General features: G+C 35.6%; 1 protein-coding gene across 1 annotated transcript; it reads left to right on the forward strand.

Annotated features, from left to right (window-relative positions):
* The first annotated feature begins 2,243 nt into the window (after positions 1–2,243).
* dlx3b (distal-less homeobox 3b) lies at positions 2,244–5,952 on the forward strand. Its single transcript, XM_017484487.3, has 3 exons — positions 2,244–2,793; positions 4,264–4,448; positions 4,897–5,952. The coding sequence occupies exons 1-3, from the start codon at positions 2,457–2,459 to the stop codon at positions 5,167–5,169; spliced, it is 795 nt and encodes a 264-aa protein (XP_017339976.1). The 5' UTR covers positions 2,244–2,456; the 3' UTR covers positions 5,170–5,952.
* Positions 5,953–17,662: the final 11,710 nt, after the last annotated feature.

Raw genomic sequence — 17,662 nt, forward strand, 5'->3', positions numbered from 1 at the left:
TGGGGTGTAGTTAGGGCAGTGGATATGGGTTTTGGTAGCCTGGTGGTCTTAGGTAAGACTGTCCTCATTAGGTTGGTTCTTCAGCCTACAGAAGGTTTGACTTTTTTGGGGGGGGGGGGGGGGCACTACTCAGCAGTAAGGCATACTGAAAAGCAGATAAGATACAATCATTATATGTAACCAGTTCTCTGAATAAATAAATAAATAAATAAATAAATAAATAAAAAGCAAACCCCCCCCCGAGTGAATTGGCTTGTGTTTCTAGGTGTGAGTGAGTGTGTGAATGTGTGTGACTCAGGGCACGACATGGGGGCCACACTGGATGGGGTGCCAACCCATCACTGGGCACAAATTCACACACATTCACACACTACCTATAATTTGGAAATGCCAGTCAGTTTACAATGCATGTCTTAGACTGAGAGAGGAAACTGGAGTATTCGGAGGAAACCCTGAAACTGTGCACACACACAGGGCGGAGGCGGGAGGACTTATCTTGCTGGTTTATCAAGTCCTGGGGTAGACTGATATATTCATGAGACTCCCATGGTGACATGAAGAATTAGTAGAGCAGGAAGTGTGTGATGAAGTGTTTTAGTTTTAACCAGGGGGAGGCAGTATTGCGTTAGAAACGTTTTCAAAGAATCAAAAAAAAAAAAAAAAAAAAAAAAAAAAAAAGACGACGGAGTAACTTCTCCAGAACAGTTTTTACTGTCTGTTTTTCTGCGTATATAAACCATAAATTATACAGAAAATTAAAGCTCGCAGTGTTTATTATAGGAAAGTTAGACAAAACACAGAATAGGAAAATACGTATTTAAAAAAAACTCTCTCTCTCTCTCTCTCTCTCTCTCTCTCTCTCTCTCTCTCTCTCTCTTTAATCTGAATAAGTTACATTTTGCGCCATTTCATAGACAAAAATACACTGAGATGTCATTTTAGCATAGACTCTTGGCTTCAACAATTTAGAGCATACTAACAAATGATTACTTATATGATTTAAATGTTATTTCATATTTTTTTTGTAGCTCACAGTGGAATCAGCTATTAACAAAGCAGGAAGCCATTAGTGAGCTAGCTCTTGTACTCTCAGTGAGCACTATTACGCTTTGGGGAAAACAAACAAACAAACAAAAAGTAAACAAACAAACAGACAATATTCATGTATTCATTTATTTATTTATTAAACGAAATTATATTTATTTCATTGTTAAACGTAATTAAATAATATACATTTTGTATTCAATAAATTTTTATAGCTACAAAAACGCATTATTTATTAAATAAGTCCTAAATAACTATTATTTACTAAATAAATACATAAATAATACATCTCATAATATGTATCCCATAAGCGGACACATAGTGCTCAGAGAGAGCACATGACCTAATTTCCAAATAGCTATCCTCAACCTGTACTGCCAGTTTCCCCTTGACCAGTATTCTGCATAAAACTACATATACAAGCCCAAAGTACTATCTCAGAAACAAAGGTTAAGACGCCTCAGGTGCCTCGGCGTGGAGGAATTCTCCACTGGCCTTCAGGCTTTTTACTGCAAAGTCTTTCAGCACGAAACCAAAGTCTCAAGTCGTCTCTGAATAAGAATAGAAAAAGACAGGAGCTAACACAATGTTGGCTCTTGTCCAGACGACCAGTCCTCCTGAATATTCACGTGAATGGAAACTGAATAAAAAACAAAAGCAAGAAATGAATGGAGAACTTGTGTATTATCCGATTTTAACACAACCCGACGATTATTTTTTTTTAATTATTATTATTATTATTTTAGTTTGAATTAAACACACACAGGACCTAGAGAGAAACAAAGAATGCTTGTAGAGTGAGAGGTTGTAATCCTTAGTGATGTTAATAATTTTGGTTTGATGAGCAGTTTATGGTACTGCGCAGTGTTCACGTTCCTGGTGTTCTCATTTTTATTCCAGGCCTTCCTAATCCAACATTTGGCACCAGGATTAAAAAAAAAAAAAAAAAAAAAAAAAAGCACGTCAAATGTAAGCTTTAGTGAAAGAGACTTTGACTTTTTTTCATTTAGTGCTGATGCAGAAAATATTCTACTGGCATTGAAAAGGTCTGCAAAAATATCCAGTGTGTATGGGACTAAGAGAACTGAGAGGCTCTACCCTCAGGAGAGAGAGAGAGAGAGAGAGAGAGAGAGAGGGGCGGTGTTCTAGCCAATCAGTGAGCAGTATCCACCCGACCGCCCTATAATTTACTTTCCCAAACTCGCTGCATTGTCATTAACGGAGTAGCAGCTTCATCTGAGAAGAGTAGAAGACTAGAGCAAAAAGGAGTCCAGAGTTTCAGCCCTTCAAGGATTCGCCTTAACGGCGTCAAACATTCTCCTTTTTTTATTCTTAAATCACACACCCATCGCGAGAGAAGGACGTAACAGTGGGCGATTGTATCATTTCTTGCTGTGTTTTTCTCCCCTACGATGAGTGGAGCGACGTACGACAGGAAGCTATCCGGCATTTCTGCTGATCTCTCCGGCTCTATGAGCTGCCACCCGGGTTCCAAGGACTCGCCTACTCTGCCCGAGTCGTCGGCCACGGACATGGGCTACTACACAACACACCAGGGCCACCATGACTACTACCCGGGTCAGGCGTACGCACAAGGGCCGCACAACCCGTCCTACCACCAGTTTAACATGTGCGCTATGAGCGGCGCGGCTTCCTACGGCGCCAAGGCCGAGTATCCTTACGGCAACGCGTACCGCCACCAGTACGGCCAGTACAGCAGAGAAGGACACACACCACCCCAAAGCGCAGGTGGGTAAAAGATTGACACGTGTTTTAAATAGGTGAAGTGAAGTCAAACAAACACAATGAACGTCGGAGTTCATAATCAGTGCGGGTTACGCATGAGCACAACACAAAGCCGACTGTTGAAAGAACACCTCGACTGTTTATTCAGCCTTCCACAAAATACCGCACATATTAGTCTAAGATTATAAACGACAATCAGGCACTATATGCGTTAACACGATTTCTTTTTTACGTTTAAATACTTGGGTTACACATTCATATCTAACTGTGCACTCCATAACTGCGTAAAGAGCAGAATGTCACTCTTATTTCCATCCACCTGGTAAATTCATTCAGAATATCAGAGTAGAGTAAACACATTTTGCACAGTCTACTCCTTATAGGCTATGATCGTTACAGTTGTTTTGAGTGTGTCTCAAATCGGAGTTGAGTGGTTATGGAAGTCTGTCATGTCAGACAGTAAATAAAGAATAGAATGAAATGCTAATGAATAGCGTACAACATCTACACTACTCGTGTTTTAGTGTATCCTATATAATAAAGATAAAAGGGAATATAAAAATAATAATGAATATTAGATGTTACTGATATACTTAAGAAATCAATATGAATATAATAAACAAATAATAAAATGTATTTAGAATACAACAGAGCTGAAATAATAATAATAGTAATTATTATTAATACACTACTACTACTACTACTACTACTACTACTACTACTATACTACTACTACTACTACTACTACTACTAATAATAATAATAAAAATAAAAATAATGATAACACGAGTGTAATAAAATATATATAAATAATCATAATATGCACACAGCCTACATTATTAAAAATAAAGGAAAAATAACACACAAACGCTGTTTCTGCTCATTGCATCTGAAATGTTTGATAAGAACACATCGTTTACCTTGTAAATATATTAAAGATATTGAAGTTTCCGACTTAGATTAATTTAGGTTCGATTTAGATTTCTTATTAGATTATCCTCAGATTATTTTATGACTTACATACTTACTTATTTTTGGAGCTCGACCCAGTTAGACTGGTTGTAGGAGTCATGCTGTAGGTTAGTTTTATGTCTTTTTCCTTCCTGTAAATGTATTTTCTGTACACATGAGGATGTAGGTCATATATACACGTATTCGTGTTAGATCCAACCTAATTTAGTGTTGGTGAAAGCTATCATGTGATCCATGTTTATAATAATCGCAAGCGTTCATTATCTGTAATTATGACTGTCAAAATAGCTTCAGAATTTGCAATTAGACCCATCCTAGACTAGTTGAACTAGTTGGACTTTATCTCAAAAATTCATTTGAAGATGCTGGGATTACTGATATTATTACGAATAACATAGTGCTCGACCCAGTTAGACCGGTTGCAGGTATTATGCGGTAGGTTAATTAATGGCTTTTAAAACTATTTAATAACTGTTTATTATTATTATTTTTTGTTTAAAGTGAAAGAGGAGCCGGAGACTGAAGTTCGGATGGTGAATGGAAAACCCAAGAAAGTGCGCAAGCCGCGTACCATCTACTCCAGCTACCAGCTCGCGGCGCTGCAGCGGCGCTTCCAAAAGGCGCAGTATCTCGCGCTCCCGGAGAGAGCTGAACTCGCTGCACAGCTCGGTTTAACCCAGACACAGGTACACACACACACACACACACACACACACACGCACGCACGCACGCACGCACCAACCAACCATTAAATTGAACTTCTACTAGTGCATTAATTCCTCTGCATTTTTACTTTTGCTATAACTATGCACGCACTATGAATAGGATATAGAATCTAATTTCAGTAGTCATTTAGCTTAATGCATCGGATTTTTCCTCATTAGTGTATATTATTCTTATTATTTATACACGTATTATTATTATTATTATTATTATTATTATTATTATTATTATTATTATTTTTATTACTAGTGTTATTATAATTATTTATAGCATGTTCACTTAATTGGGTTTACTATGTAGCTGTGTGTTAAAGGTAATCCGTCAACTAAACACACACACACACACACACACACACACACACAAATGATTATTAGTGACACACAAATGATTATTCCTCTGTTTCTCAACCAGGTGAAAATATGGTTCCAGAACCGGAGGTCCAAGTTCAAGAAGCTGTACAAGAACGGCGAGATCCCGCTGGATCACAGCCCCAACGCCAGCGACTCCATGTCCTGTAACTCGCCGCCCTCGCCTGCGCTCTGGGACACCGGCGCGCACGCGAACCCGGTCAGCCGCGGTCACGTGACGCCGGTCGGGCTCAGCTCCTCGACGCCGCCCTACCCGGAAGACTACAGCAGCGCGTGGTACCAGCAGCACGCCGGCCCCCCGCAAAGCGTCTACTGACCACAGACTTTCACTCCAAGAGTTTAATATAAGAAAAAAAAAGGGACTGGACTTTATTTTTGTAATCTTTATATACACGAGCGCCTAGGCTGTTCGTACGAAGATAAGCTGAAAGAGAGACAGAGAGAGAGAGAGAGAGAGAGAGAACGAGAGAGAGAGAGAGAGAGAGAGAGAGACAAAACGTGCTGAAAACACTTGATATTTTTTCTCTGAAGATAAGTGACTGATTAAAAGTTTGATCAGCCTGAGAAGAGCAGAGAACAGAAGAGGAAGAGGAAGAAGTAGTAGAAGAAGAAGAGGCAATATTTCACTCTCTCCACAGTGCAGATCCTAGGCCTAAAGTTATATGGCGTGGTTTTAAATTATTTTACTTACTCCATCCCTTATTCATATTGATGTTTACGGATAGCAATGTTCAAATAGACTATTTTTTTGTTTGTTTACATGAGGAAAGATACAATAGTCCCCAACATTTGTGCAGTTGCCCGGCACACCTACCACCACAATGTCGCACCGCTTCAGAGACTCAGGACATAAGTTATATGGATTTGTACAAATTGTAGTTGTATATAGGCCATTATATATATATATATAACATTATATATATATATAATGTTCGTGTGTGTGTGTGTGTGTGTGTGTGTGTGTGTGTGTGTGTGTGTGTTTAAATAAAACAGAACCACTAATCGATATTGTTAATCGATATAAACCCCAGTTTTTATAGAATTCTCGTGCTTTTATTGTAATGTTGTTACAGGATGAATAAATGCAAATCTGAACTCATGTAAATTTTGTTATCTGCTCGGTTACTCATCCCAAGGTCAGCACAATGAAATATATCCGTGCTGGGCTTATTGCACAGGTTTAAATCGGCCCTCGTGCGCTGTTTCGCGTCGCCGCTGCCCAGAAGCGCACGCTCTTACAGTCTTCCAACACTTATTTAACAATAGTGGGTCGTGTCACATTTTGTGCATGCATGAATCAGTTTTGTAGGCTGCATTTCTCACAGTCTGACCTCCAATTAGATTGCAAAAATTACTTGAATCACTGGTTCTCTTTCCTCAGTTGACTAATGTACAGCTACACTACAGCTTTACGCATCAGTGACAATTCCGTCAACGCTGCTGTGTATCAAAGGTCGTTGCCTATATAAATAAGTTTGCATTTTTTTTGAATGAAGATGATACCAAAATCAAATTTTTGACAAAAGCAGTTTTGTTTCATCAGCCACACATTTTGGATGTGCAATCTGCCTATAGCAGTAAAATAAACATACACATTTAAAATCATAATAAAATGATCAGATCAGATTTTATCTCTCACATCACAGTTGTATCATACTTTGCATTCTGAAATAGCTGAATCATGTCTTGCCTTGATCATGCGTCTGCCTGGACTTAAACCGCCATATTATTTCAGCCATCCAAAGTGTTCATGAGGATGTTAGTTATATACTAATTATTACGCATTACGCATTACGCAACTATGCGCGTGCAAGACTCGGTTAAATGAATACGAGTCAGTGCAACCTTGAGCCAATTTGGTGTCCATGCTGTTCCTTAGTTTCAACGTTAAATGCAGTCATGTTATGCGATCTTAAACCCACTTGGTTGTGTTTCTGAGTGCAAACAAGTTGCATGAGGCGACAGGCGAGCAGACATGATGGAGTCACTGGATTTTACTAAAGGTTGTGACTGTACTAAAGTCATTCGCCTCAGGGAGAGATGCTCATACATATACAAACACCAAACAAGAGCATCAGACGAAAAAAGAGAATTAACTTATTCAAATAACAGTGTTTAACAATGCCCATTCACGTGCAAGTGGACACACACACACAAATACTATGGAATACAAGTTCATTCAGTTAGGGTTTTTTTTCTTCTTTTCTTTCTTTTATTTATTTATTTATTTATTTATTTATTTATTTATTTATTTATTTATTTATTTTTTACAATTGGTACTTTATTGTATATTGTAAAGCAATCTTTAGCCTCAAGTAAATCAGAAACTAACGTTGTTTGAGTCTTATGATACACTGACATGACATACACTCCAAAAAATAAAAAAGAAGAAAAAAGAGGAAGAGTAAGTAAACTCATGCCTAAAATGATGAGTTTAGCGCTTTAAGTTACGGTCAATTTAATAAACCAGTTACCATGTACAAACTATAAACATTAGCATTAGGGCACCGTAAGTAAAATTTACAAAGTAACCAACGCTTGTATTAATTTGTGCTTTTATAGTAATAAACCAAATAAAGAAGATTAAGTACATTAGCCAGTATTTCTCCCATCAATAAGTAAAATGAAGCCCACATTGAGCAACATGAACACACTGAACACGAAACAAAAAATAAATAGCTAGACTAAAGTGCAGTAACTTATCAACATTTAGTACCATGCTGTATTTATTTATTTATTTACGCTCATAATTACTCTTATTCTTTATTTTGACCTATTTTCGGTCATGGATTAGCTAAATATACCGCAATACAACATTACATATTATTTATTAATGCTGAATTTTAGAGTTTGTTAATGGTAACTACTGCAGTAAATAACATTACCTAAGGGAACCTTAATCCAAAGCATTATTTTAATAAGGTCAGTTGGCAGATTAAACACAACAACCACAACCACCACCACCACCACCACAACTATTATTATTATTATTATTATTATTATTATTACTATTATTATTATTATTATTATTATTCCAAAATGATTTTTTTAGGTACACACATTTCCCCACATAGCAAAACTAATAAACAAATAACAATAAATATAATAAATAAATAAACAAAATTTTAAATTAGCTTTATTTTTTGTGTTTGTTTTTCTTACCCATATTCCTCATAATATATTCCACCCAGTTTCTATAGATAATTTTTTTTCTAAATTCTTTTCATCAAAATTTAAACCAAAAATATATCACAAGGCATGAAGTTAAATAATGTGCAGACTTTATGCCTAATAGATTACTGTCAGTTTACTAGTCATTAATGCAGGTGAAAAGTGTTTTTATACTGTCTATTATCTACACTGCATTGTGCATCATACGAAAAAGATTTGCAATGGCATAAAAACGAATCTATAAACAAGCAAGTGGGATATTTGTTCAAATTTTTTTAGTTATGGTCATCAGCTAGAATACCGGTTACAAAAAAACCGAGCTATTAAAGATGGTGCAAAGACTCTCTCTCTGTCTCTCTCTCTGTCTCTCTCTCTGTCTCTCTCTCTGTCTCTCTCTCTGTCTCTCTCTCTGTCTCTCTCTCTGTCGCCACACACACACACACACACACACACACACACACACACACACACACACACACACACACACACACACACACACACACACACACACACACACACACACACACACATATTATATATATATATGAGTGAGTGTGTGTGTATCTCCAAGGGCAAGAGAAGCTAACTTTTAGATTTACTATTTAGCTTTTAAACACAAACTACAGTATTGTTGGTTTGTGAAACACATTTTTTCAAATGTTCTTATAAAAAGATTAACAATATTGAAATGTAAATCTTTTGTAATGTATTAAAATATAGTTGATGTATATAGTATATGTAAAAAAAAAGAAAGAAAAAGGGCAAAGCCCAAAATATATTTTTATATTAGCAAGATTTAAACAAATGCGCTTCTGAGACCTGTGCCACCATTTACTCATTTACTTTTGCTGCCGTGAACAGTTTGGGGAAAAGCTAGAAATAGGGAAATTCACTTATACAGTAAAGTCTTCTTGTATGCAAAGGTAAAATCATGATAATGATCGAAATAATTGAAGTAAAATTCTAACATATGTCTAGGTGTACAAAATTAAAATAAGGTAAAAATAAAATAAAATAAAGAAAAAGATGTCTACAAGTTTACCCATAAGGCTTAAAAAAGAAATTTAATTGAAAAGCTATACCATATTTTATCTAAAAGTTATTTGTTTAATTCTTGCTAATTTCCTGACAAATAATTTGTTGTTAAGACCATTTAAAGCATAATATTTTGCCATTTGGGCACTTTTTCTGCCCAGAATTATTTCACATTTAAATATTCCCTTGCACAGCTGATAAAGGGCTTAACCCCCCCCCCCCCCCCCCCCCCCCCCAAACATCCAGTGTTTAGAAACACTGGGTTCTAAGCTGCAATTGTATGTGTATAGTTTTTTTTTTTCTTGTGGTAAGAGGTTGCCAAAGTATGACACCTCTCTTGTAATTGTGTAATGTGGGGTTACTCTCTTATGTGATGCAATGTTAAACATGATTTATTGAAGATTTGTTGCCAAAACTATGTGGGGGAAAAAAAATAAAAATAATAATGACTAGGCATGACCAAACACACTTACCACAGATGTTCCAAACAGTGGTTTAGTCGTGGGTCACTGTGGCCTGGAGAAACCATGAGCTGTCAAGCAGGACTGTTGAACAATTTATGTGGCTCACATATACGATAATCTCAGATCTGGAGTACAATATGTGATGACGTACAGTTAGTGAGAGATGGATAATGTTTTGGAATAGAGAAAAGAGAAAGACACTACTTGTTAGGTGGCTTTGATCAATGGTGTGCTCTGTGGAGATAGCTGAGATGGTTGCCTGGTCGTCTGTGAGTCATTTCAGGACATCCCATAGCTGTGCAATTAGTCATAAAGATCTCTTGCTTTGCTTTTCTAGCTGCTTGAATTACAAACCTATTTTCACAAGAAAGGGAAGAGTCATATTCACATATAAAACATGTCACGTCACTTAGTTCAGCCTACAGGATGATTATTCTGTAAGCGCTTTACAAAAGTTGCTTCTTAAAGAAAAATAGTAAACTGTTCTAGTTAGATGTTATGCCAATAACATTTGGAAATCTATACCAGAAATGCTCATTAAGCCTTAGGCAGTAAACCTCAGCCATATGTACGATATCTGTATTCTCATGGATTTGTACATCGTGTGTGGCTTTCACACTCTGGTACTGAACTTGGTGGCACTGTCTTGGGACACATTTCTCAGTCAGGCAAGCACTTTTTTGTGGGTTAACAGGGTCATCGCAGAGTTTAGGTCAGCCGCCCATAATGCTTTGAACCACTTCAGTTCTGCAGCATGGATGAACTGTTGAACTCTGAATGTGATACTACATTGCCTTGCAACAGATTTTAAAAAAGCCAGTTGAGTTCACTCTTCATTCCCTTTTGCTGAGAAACAATTTCCACGAAGTTATGTCGAGGGTCTCTAGGGTGGCAAATGCAGGTTGAGCCAGCGGTCAGCGGTGCTTAGGGGCACGCATATGTTGCCATGAAAAGACGGGGCTCAGCTGCCAGGCAGAAACGACTTCAGAACAGGCATCACTCGGCAGCCTCGTTCTGCTCGAAATGTAAATAAGATTTAGTGAGAGAGTTGTTCTTGACAGCTGTGAACCAGTGAACCCTAGATTCAGCAGGGAGGTTGGAAATTAGAGCCATTTTCATTTGCAGGTAAAATCCCTTCATCCCTTACTAATACGCCACAGCCATAGCTTCTGTTTAATAAGCACTCACTATGTACTGCTGAAACCAATCCTTTCTGTACTAGTGTCCCCTTTTGTGCTACATATCACAGAGGGGCATAGAAGGGAGACTCATATCAATCTAGAATTTGTAGTACTTGTAAGACTCGCAGAACTCTAATTCATATAGTCAGTGCTAAGCATTGGTAGTATAAAACAAGCCCCCAGATTACACCACATGTGAACACAAAATGATCCTTTGTTAGACCACTTGGTATAATCATAATAATAATAATAATACCAATTACTGTTGAGAGGCGCATGTCTCCTCAAGGGTCCTGAATACGTGGTTTACAACAATTAGACATCCTGTTTTCCCCTTTCTGCAGATATACTGCAATTAAAACCCACAAGGCACCATTGATACTGTAAGCCTACATATTCTCAGTACGGTGACTCTATTAAGGTATTTTGTTCTCGACATTAATCAACACATCTCCCACTCCTTAAGCCTATTCATTGCACCATCACCCTTTAGTGCTCTCCCAAATCTGCCTTGTCAGTAATTGCCCCTTTTGAATAGCCCTTCTCTGCTTGTCCAACTTGAACACCATTATTCTAATCTTGTGATGTAAAATTACCTATAATTTGCCTTGTGATGTGCTGCTTCATTCAGTAACACGTCTTCTCTTCCCCTGACCCGCAAGTGGGTGCATATTTTCAACAAATCAGGCTGGAGGTATATAAAGGGTGGGATATTTAAAGAAGTACCCTAAGGTCTAAAATCAAACACAAGTGGAATTTATTTGATCAAATGCAGATTTACAGAAGCAGGAGTGAAAATGGATTACTCGGCTTTGGTTGTGTGGCGAGGTAAGAGCCTGTCTATAATGCAAAAATATTTTGGCACTGTGAATTCACTGTGATTGTTGTTCAATAGGTCTGTGTCGATTTTTTTTTCTCAGAAACCTATGGAAATCTGTATTACATATGACTAATTAAACTATCTATCTATCTATCTGTCTATCTATCTATCTATATATATATATATATATATATATATATATATATATATATATATATATATATATATATATATACGTACATCCAATTTCCAAAATTGTTTCATGTAATATCGAATACAAATTCTCTGAACAACCAAGCTGATATCCCTGAATGAATACTGAGTAAGAGTGATACTACAAGGTTCAGACTGGTGTTGTGTGTTGGTGTGTTAGCTCAGTGGTGGAGTCCTGACAGAAGTTCTTTGTAATGCGCCTGTTTAGACAAGTTGAATGGACTGTGCTGAGTGAGCCAGGTCAAAGTCAGGTCAAGTGGACCTCACAAAACTCAGGAGCCTCTCATTTACTCAGGTTTAATGCGCATGGAAATAATGAGGAAAATATATCATGAGCAACATGCCTTCTTTTTAGAGTTTTATAACGTGAAGCAAAAAATTCTAACACGGCAAGTGTTATTTAAGAAAACACGCAGTTTTAAACTGAAACATATTTTAGATCGGATAAAAACGATTCTGATATACGACATTAATGAAAAGTATCAAGATCGAAATGAACACTTTCATGTATTGTGTATCCACACATGTAGTCCGTTAGTTTAAGGTTGTTTTTTTAATATATAAAATTTGAATCACCTCGAAAACACTTCAATGTTACTTACACCACTATCCTGATTTTTATTTTTATTATCGGTACGGTTGCAGGCACAACACAAAAAGGTTTAATCAAATACAAAACAAACAAGCAAACAAACAACAGAGCTTCTTTAAAAAAAGTATTATTATTATTATTATTATTATTATTATTATTATTATTATTATTTTAAATAGAATGTCATTTCAGTCCTAAACCGCACAACTGCTGTATTTGCAATTTAATTTTATATTTAGTAATTTTTGACACGAAAGTTGAAAAATAACATGTAATATTTTAGATTTCAAGATTTCAGCAGGAATGTTTTCACCCTGTTTCACTTCACTGATGTCCTCTAATGCCTGCTATCTCCCCCCGCTTCTAGTGATAAAAAAATAGAATAAAAATCTAAATTAATATCAATGTGCAACCAATCATTGAGTAATAAAACAATCTAAAAATCAGATTATGTTTTATAATTTATGCATGAGCGTGTTAATGTGTCCAGCTGAATTTATTTCTGTTCAGAAAAGTTGTTTAGTTAGTAAACTATGTTTGCTGCGTTTTTCAGAACCCAAAATGTTTTGATTAATTTTCAGTGCTCATTTACTGCCTTATGACAACAGAGTTTTATCTTGATTCGACCAAACACACACATATATATATATATATATATATATATATATATATATATATATATATATATATATATATATATATATATATATATATATATATATATATATATATATATATATATATATATATATATATATATATATATATATATATATTCTTCTCTCTTCTTCTTTTTTATTCAGATACAGTATAGTTTTAAAAACAATGTAGCCCTAAAGCACAAGCACAAAGGTTAGAAAAGAATTATTGTTCCACTTGGGCTGAAAAACTGCGATTTAAAAATCGAAATTTTTCGCGTAAAAAACCTCCCGACAATTCAATTTCATCAAACGCTGACTACATCTAGCCTACATTAATTCCCTAACATTGTACTATAAAGTCCGCAAATAAACAATATAGAAATGCTAAACTAACGCTTTAATAATGATTAATTGATACATTCATTAATCCTTAATGTAAGCCATGATATTAATAAGAGAAGAAGAGAAGATGTTAAAACTTAACTATTACCATTATTAATGGCTATTCTGGTGACTTAGCTGGTTGTTAATAGCGTTATCATTGTTGTTCTAAGGACTACTGCATCTAATTAATCATTATTTATACATGCATTAGTAAAGAGGTGTAATAGCTACTGCACATTGCTTATTTCATTATGTTCATTATTTCATACAAAGCCACTTCGAATAAAAAAAAGGTGACGCAGATTACAATCCAATCTCATCTGTTAATGCAGCTAGAGTCGCCCCCACCCCCTGTGTCCTACAAATAAATATATTATAACCTTATTGACTAAGAGAGTTGTCGCTATAGCTGGGTGTCATAAACGCTAAGCTTTTCATATTTTAGCATTCATTTAGCTATTTAAAAGTAAGCAGGTGCTGTATTTTACACTTGTAACCATCACAACCCAGTGACAATGAAGATCTCATTGTCCATCAAGTGTTCATTTTTTCTTAACCACCAGTTGATTGTATTTTTATTTATTTTTTTGTATTGGAACGTCTTCCAAAAATTTACATTTATTATCCAAATGAGGCATCCTTTAATTAAATATGCGTACATGTGCATACTTAGTAAAACAACAGCAACCAAAACAGTCTAGTCTTGGGATGAAATATTTTGGAATGAATATATTTAATGCATTGTGAAGAGGGTCTTAACAGTACGATTTGTACAGAAAAGTTTGTTAGAATATAATTCCTTTAGTGTTTACCATGCACTGTTATTTTATGCCATTTTCAGCACAACCAACAATCAACAACAATCAACATTTTGGGAAATTCCTCTGTAATATCCTTCTAAATTATGGATAGGAATTAACATGTAAAATTGCATGAATGCAGGTCATCTGAAACAGAGAGTTTTTGGTTCTGAACAGATAAAAATGAGGAAAATACTTTAAAAATACAATGTTGTTTAATGTGTTGCCACTCTAGCAAATACGGTTTATAAGGTGTTTGAAGGAATTTTATATTTATATCATAATGACACATGACTTAACATATTTAATATCAGGAAACAAGCTTTTCATGTCATTGTGCCAAAGTTTCTAAGTTTCAGACACTATAGTTGTTGTGAGTATATAAAAATAGTAAAAAAAAAAATATATTGGAATGTAAATTCAAAAATATGAGAAGTTACTGATGTAACCAGAAATATATTTTTTATTTATAGCGTCTGGCCTTAAAAGTGTCAATTTTGAGCATTTGACGTGTACCGCAGTGTTTATATGATGACTAAGCCAGGTTTAAATGGAATGAAACCAAAGGACTCTAGATAAATTACCTAGGAGGACAAATGATTTTACCAGAGTAATCTATTACAATCAAGGAAAAATCATGTTGTAGACTTGATTGAGTTCATATAGAGAGCACTTAAAATGGCGGTAACAAAGCATGGAGCATGGTTTAATGGTCAGGCTTTAGCCATTAACTTTACTGTAGGTCATTCATAATGACTGCTTCACTATCTGAGGTTATTAGTTTTGGCTACAGTTTAACAGTGTTAACCTGGGGATGTGGATTTAATGGTCACTGTGAGTAAACAGGGTGTTTAGTAATTATTTTGGCTATAGTTTTGGTTAACAGTCTGAAAACATTCACTGTGAATAGAGGCTTTAGCATTACAATAAAGAAGTTACAGTGGTAGCCCTTAATTCTGAAAGGTTATTAGTGGTGGTTGAGTGTAGTGATCTTTTGTTGGATGATAAAAGACTGAATGTGTATAGAACATTTAGTGGTTTAGAATTAAAGCTGAAGGATTTATATAGAGACGGGCTGCATTGAGAATGGCAAATAGCCTGCACTGTTTAAATTTCTGTTGGTTAAGTGTAGTGGACATCAGTGTTGAAAAATCTCACTGTATGAACATGAAGACGTAACTATTTTAACTGTTTCATTAAGGTCAGTGGTTCTCAAATCGAGAGCCACGACAAGTGGGGTCGTGATTTTTTCTCTCTATATTGTAATACAATGGAAACCCACAGGTTATTATATTTATTGAGTTTTGTTGGTTTGGTCACTTGAATTAAATGGGTTAAATTCAAACCTCAATGACTCAAACACAAGCCAGCCTGTAAATGATGTCAACTTGGACCTAATGTGTTCTGTTAGTGGAAAGTTCAGGAATAAAATGCTCTGTGGTTCTAATAAATAACCAAAATTACTGTATTCATTTAAATACACTAATATTCGTATAGTTGGATGTTCATAAAAGAAAGGGATCAGTTAATTGTATTATTCAATTTAAACTGGTTAGGCTGCAAAAATGTTTAAGAACGGCTGTCTTAGGCAGCAATATAGCACTGTTGAAAACTAAAACTCCTGGCATATTTCTGCTGAGAAAATAACCTGTTGCCTAGTCATAAAGTTAACTCCTGACCATTTTCAAATAGCAATTTTTTCCAATATTTATTTGTAGTTTTATCTTTGGAGGTTATTTTGGGGTCCACAGAAAGTTGTGTTACTGTAGTTAGTTATTTTCAGAGGAAGTATTATTATTAAAGTAGGGAAGTATTATTTGTTGGCACACATCAAGCCAACTATATTCCATTCCAACATCCACCTTCTCTTCTTCATGTCCAATGCCCAAGGGTGTTATTGCATGCATGAAAATATAATGCAGCACTGCTGTTAGAGAGGTTAAAGTAAAGCTCCCGCCACTTGAGTTATAAAGGCACCTCCTTTTTCTGTACTACACAATATTCCTGGGTAGATGTTAAGTCTCATTCTAATTTCTCCACCCTGTCATTAGTTGAATTACCTTGCAGTGTAAAGTTTCATTTGTATTCAGACTGGGGTGAGAATAGGAATGAGTGTCCAAATGATAACTTCAATGAATTTTAGGTTTTTCTGATTTCTAAAGAAAGATTCTTGCATTACAGTGATGTTCTGTCAGTGTGGGAAAGAAATGTTGTGGTGAACGAATACGCATACACTGATACCACTGCTTTAGGCAGCTGAGGGCCATCACAAAGGACTATAAAGAAGCTACTTGTGTAAAGTTCCAATGCTTTTAATAATTGAACCTGAAGGTTTTAAGGCTGAGATGGTGGCATGTATCAGGTCAAGCGCTATGGTGTTCAAATGATTATGGATTACTGATAATTGATTTCTCTCTGTGACAGATTCCTTCCAGGACAGTTTTATCATTTAGGATGTCTAGTTATCAAGCATGATGATGATGAAGCATAAACTTTGCAGAGATATGTTGCTGTCTCTTTTACTGTTGATTCTTTTTTACTTTCCATTTAATAATGCACCATAGGCCAACCGTGGCCTCCACTTTATATGCATTAATTTAATCATATGGGAATCATGTATGTAATAAAAAAGTCATTTGGTTATGGTTATACTTATGTAGTACATACAAAATATTTTCATTGTTTTCAAACTAAGCAAAGGTTGAAGTGTTGATGTTGCTGAGCTGATAGGAAGTCATTTTCATGAGTAACATAATGCATAGTTCAAATGAAAGTGCATTGTCAAATATAATACCAAGATGGCACATATTGTAGAAGGTTCAGTAGTAACACTATCTTCTGAAAATGTTTGGAATTTTAGACAGATACAATTTTGAGGGCAACAACTAAAATTTTGGTGTTTTAATTCAAGAAGGTTGGAGTCCAACCATGATTTTAGATCATGAATATGTTTAGTTAAATGAGATTGTGCGAAGAGCTGTGGTGGACTTATGCTACATTCCACTCAAACTTGTAACTCAGACTAGGAAAAACCTTAACTAGGAATTCATACTGGGATTCCTTTGGGAAGGCATACTCAACCCCATGTTTGGCTTATGATGTCTTGCCAACAACATGGCCACTCACACCATCAACAGTAAATAAAATATCACATCACTTTAAATAGGTTCATACTAGTATTTAGTTTAGATCAAATTAGTTGGTTAAATCTATAATATTGGCCATACAGTTTGCTGTTTTGAGAAAGTAAATGCATCTTAAACTAATCGCTAATATCTGGCTAGCTTTCACAAAAGCCAAAAGAATCCATGTTTTCCTCCCACTTTGTAGCTCAAATGTGCAAAGGTTGAAAATTATCATTATCATTCCAATTTCAGACTGCTCACTTCCAAGTTAAGTCAAATGCACCACTAAAACTGTTGAAGATAAGACTGTGTTTGTAAATGTTCTGGCCAAGAACAACCATATATATCATGAAAAACAGTGGACCAAGACCTTATCTTTGAGG

This window comes from Ictalurus punctatus, chromosome 13 (assembly GCF_001660625.3).
Source record: "Ictalurus punctatus breed USDA103 chromosome 13, Coco_2.0, whole genome shotgun sequence".
NCBI lineage: Eukaryota > Metazoa > Chordata > Actinopteri > Siluriformes > Ictaluridae > Ictalurus > Ictalurus punctatus.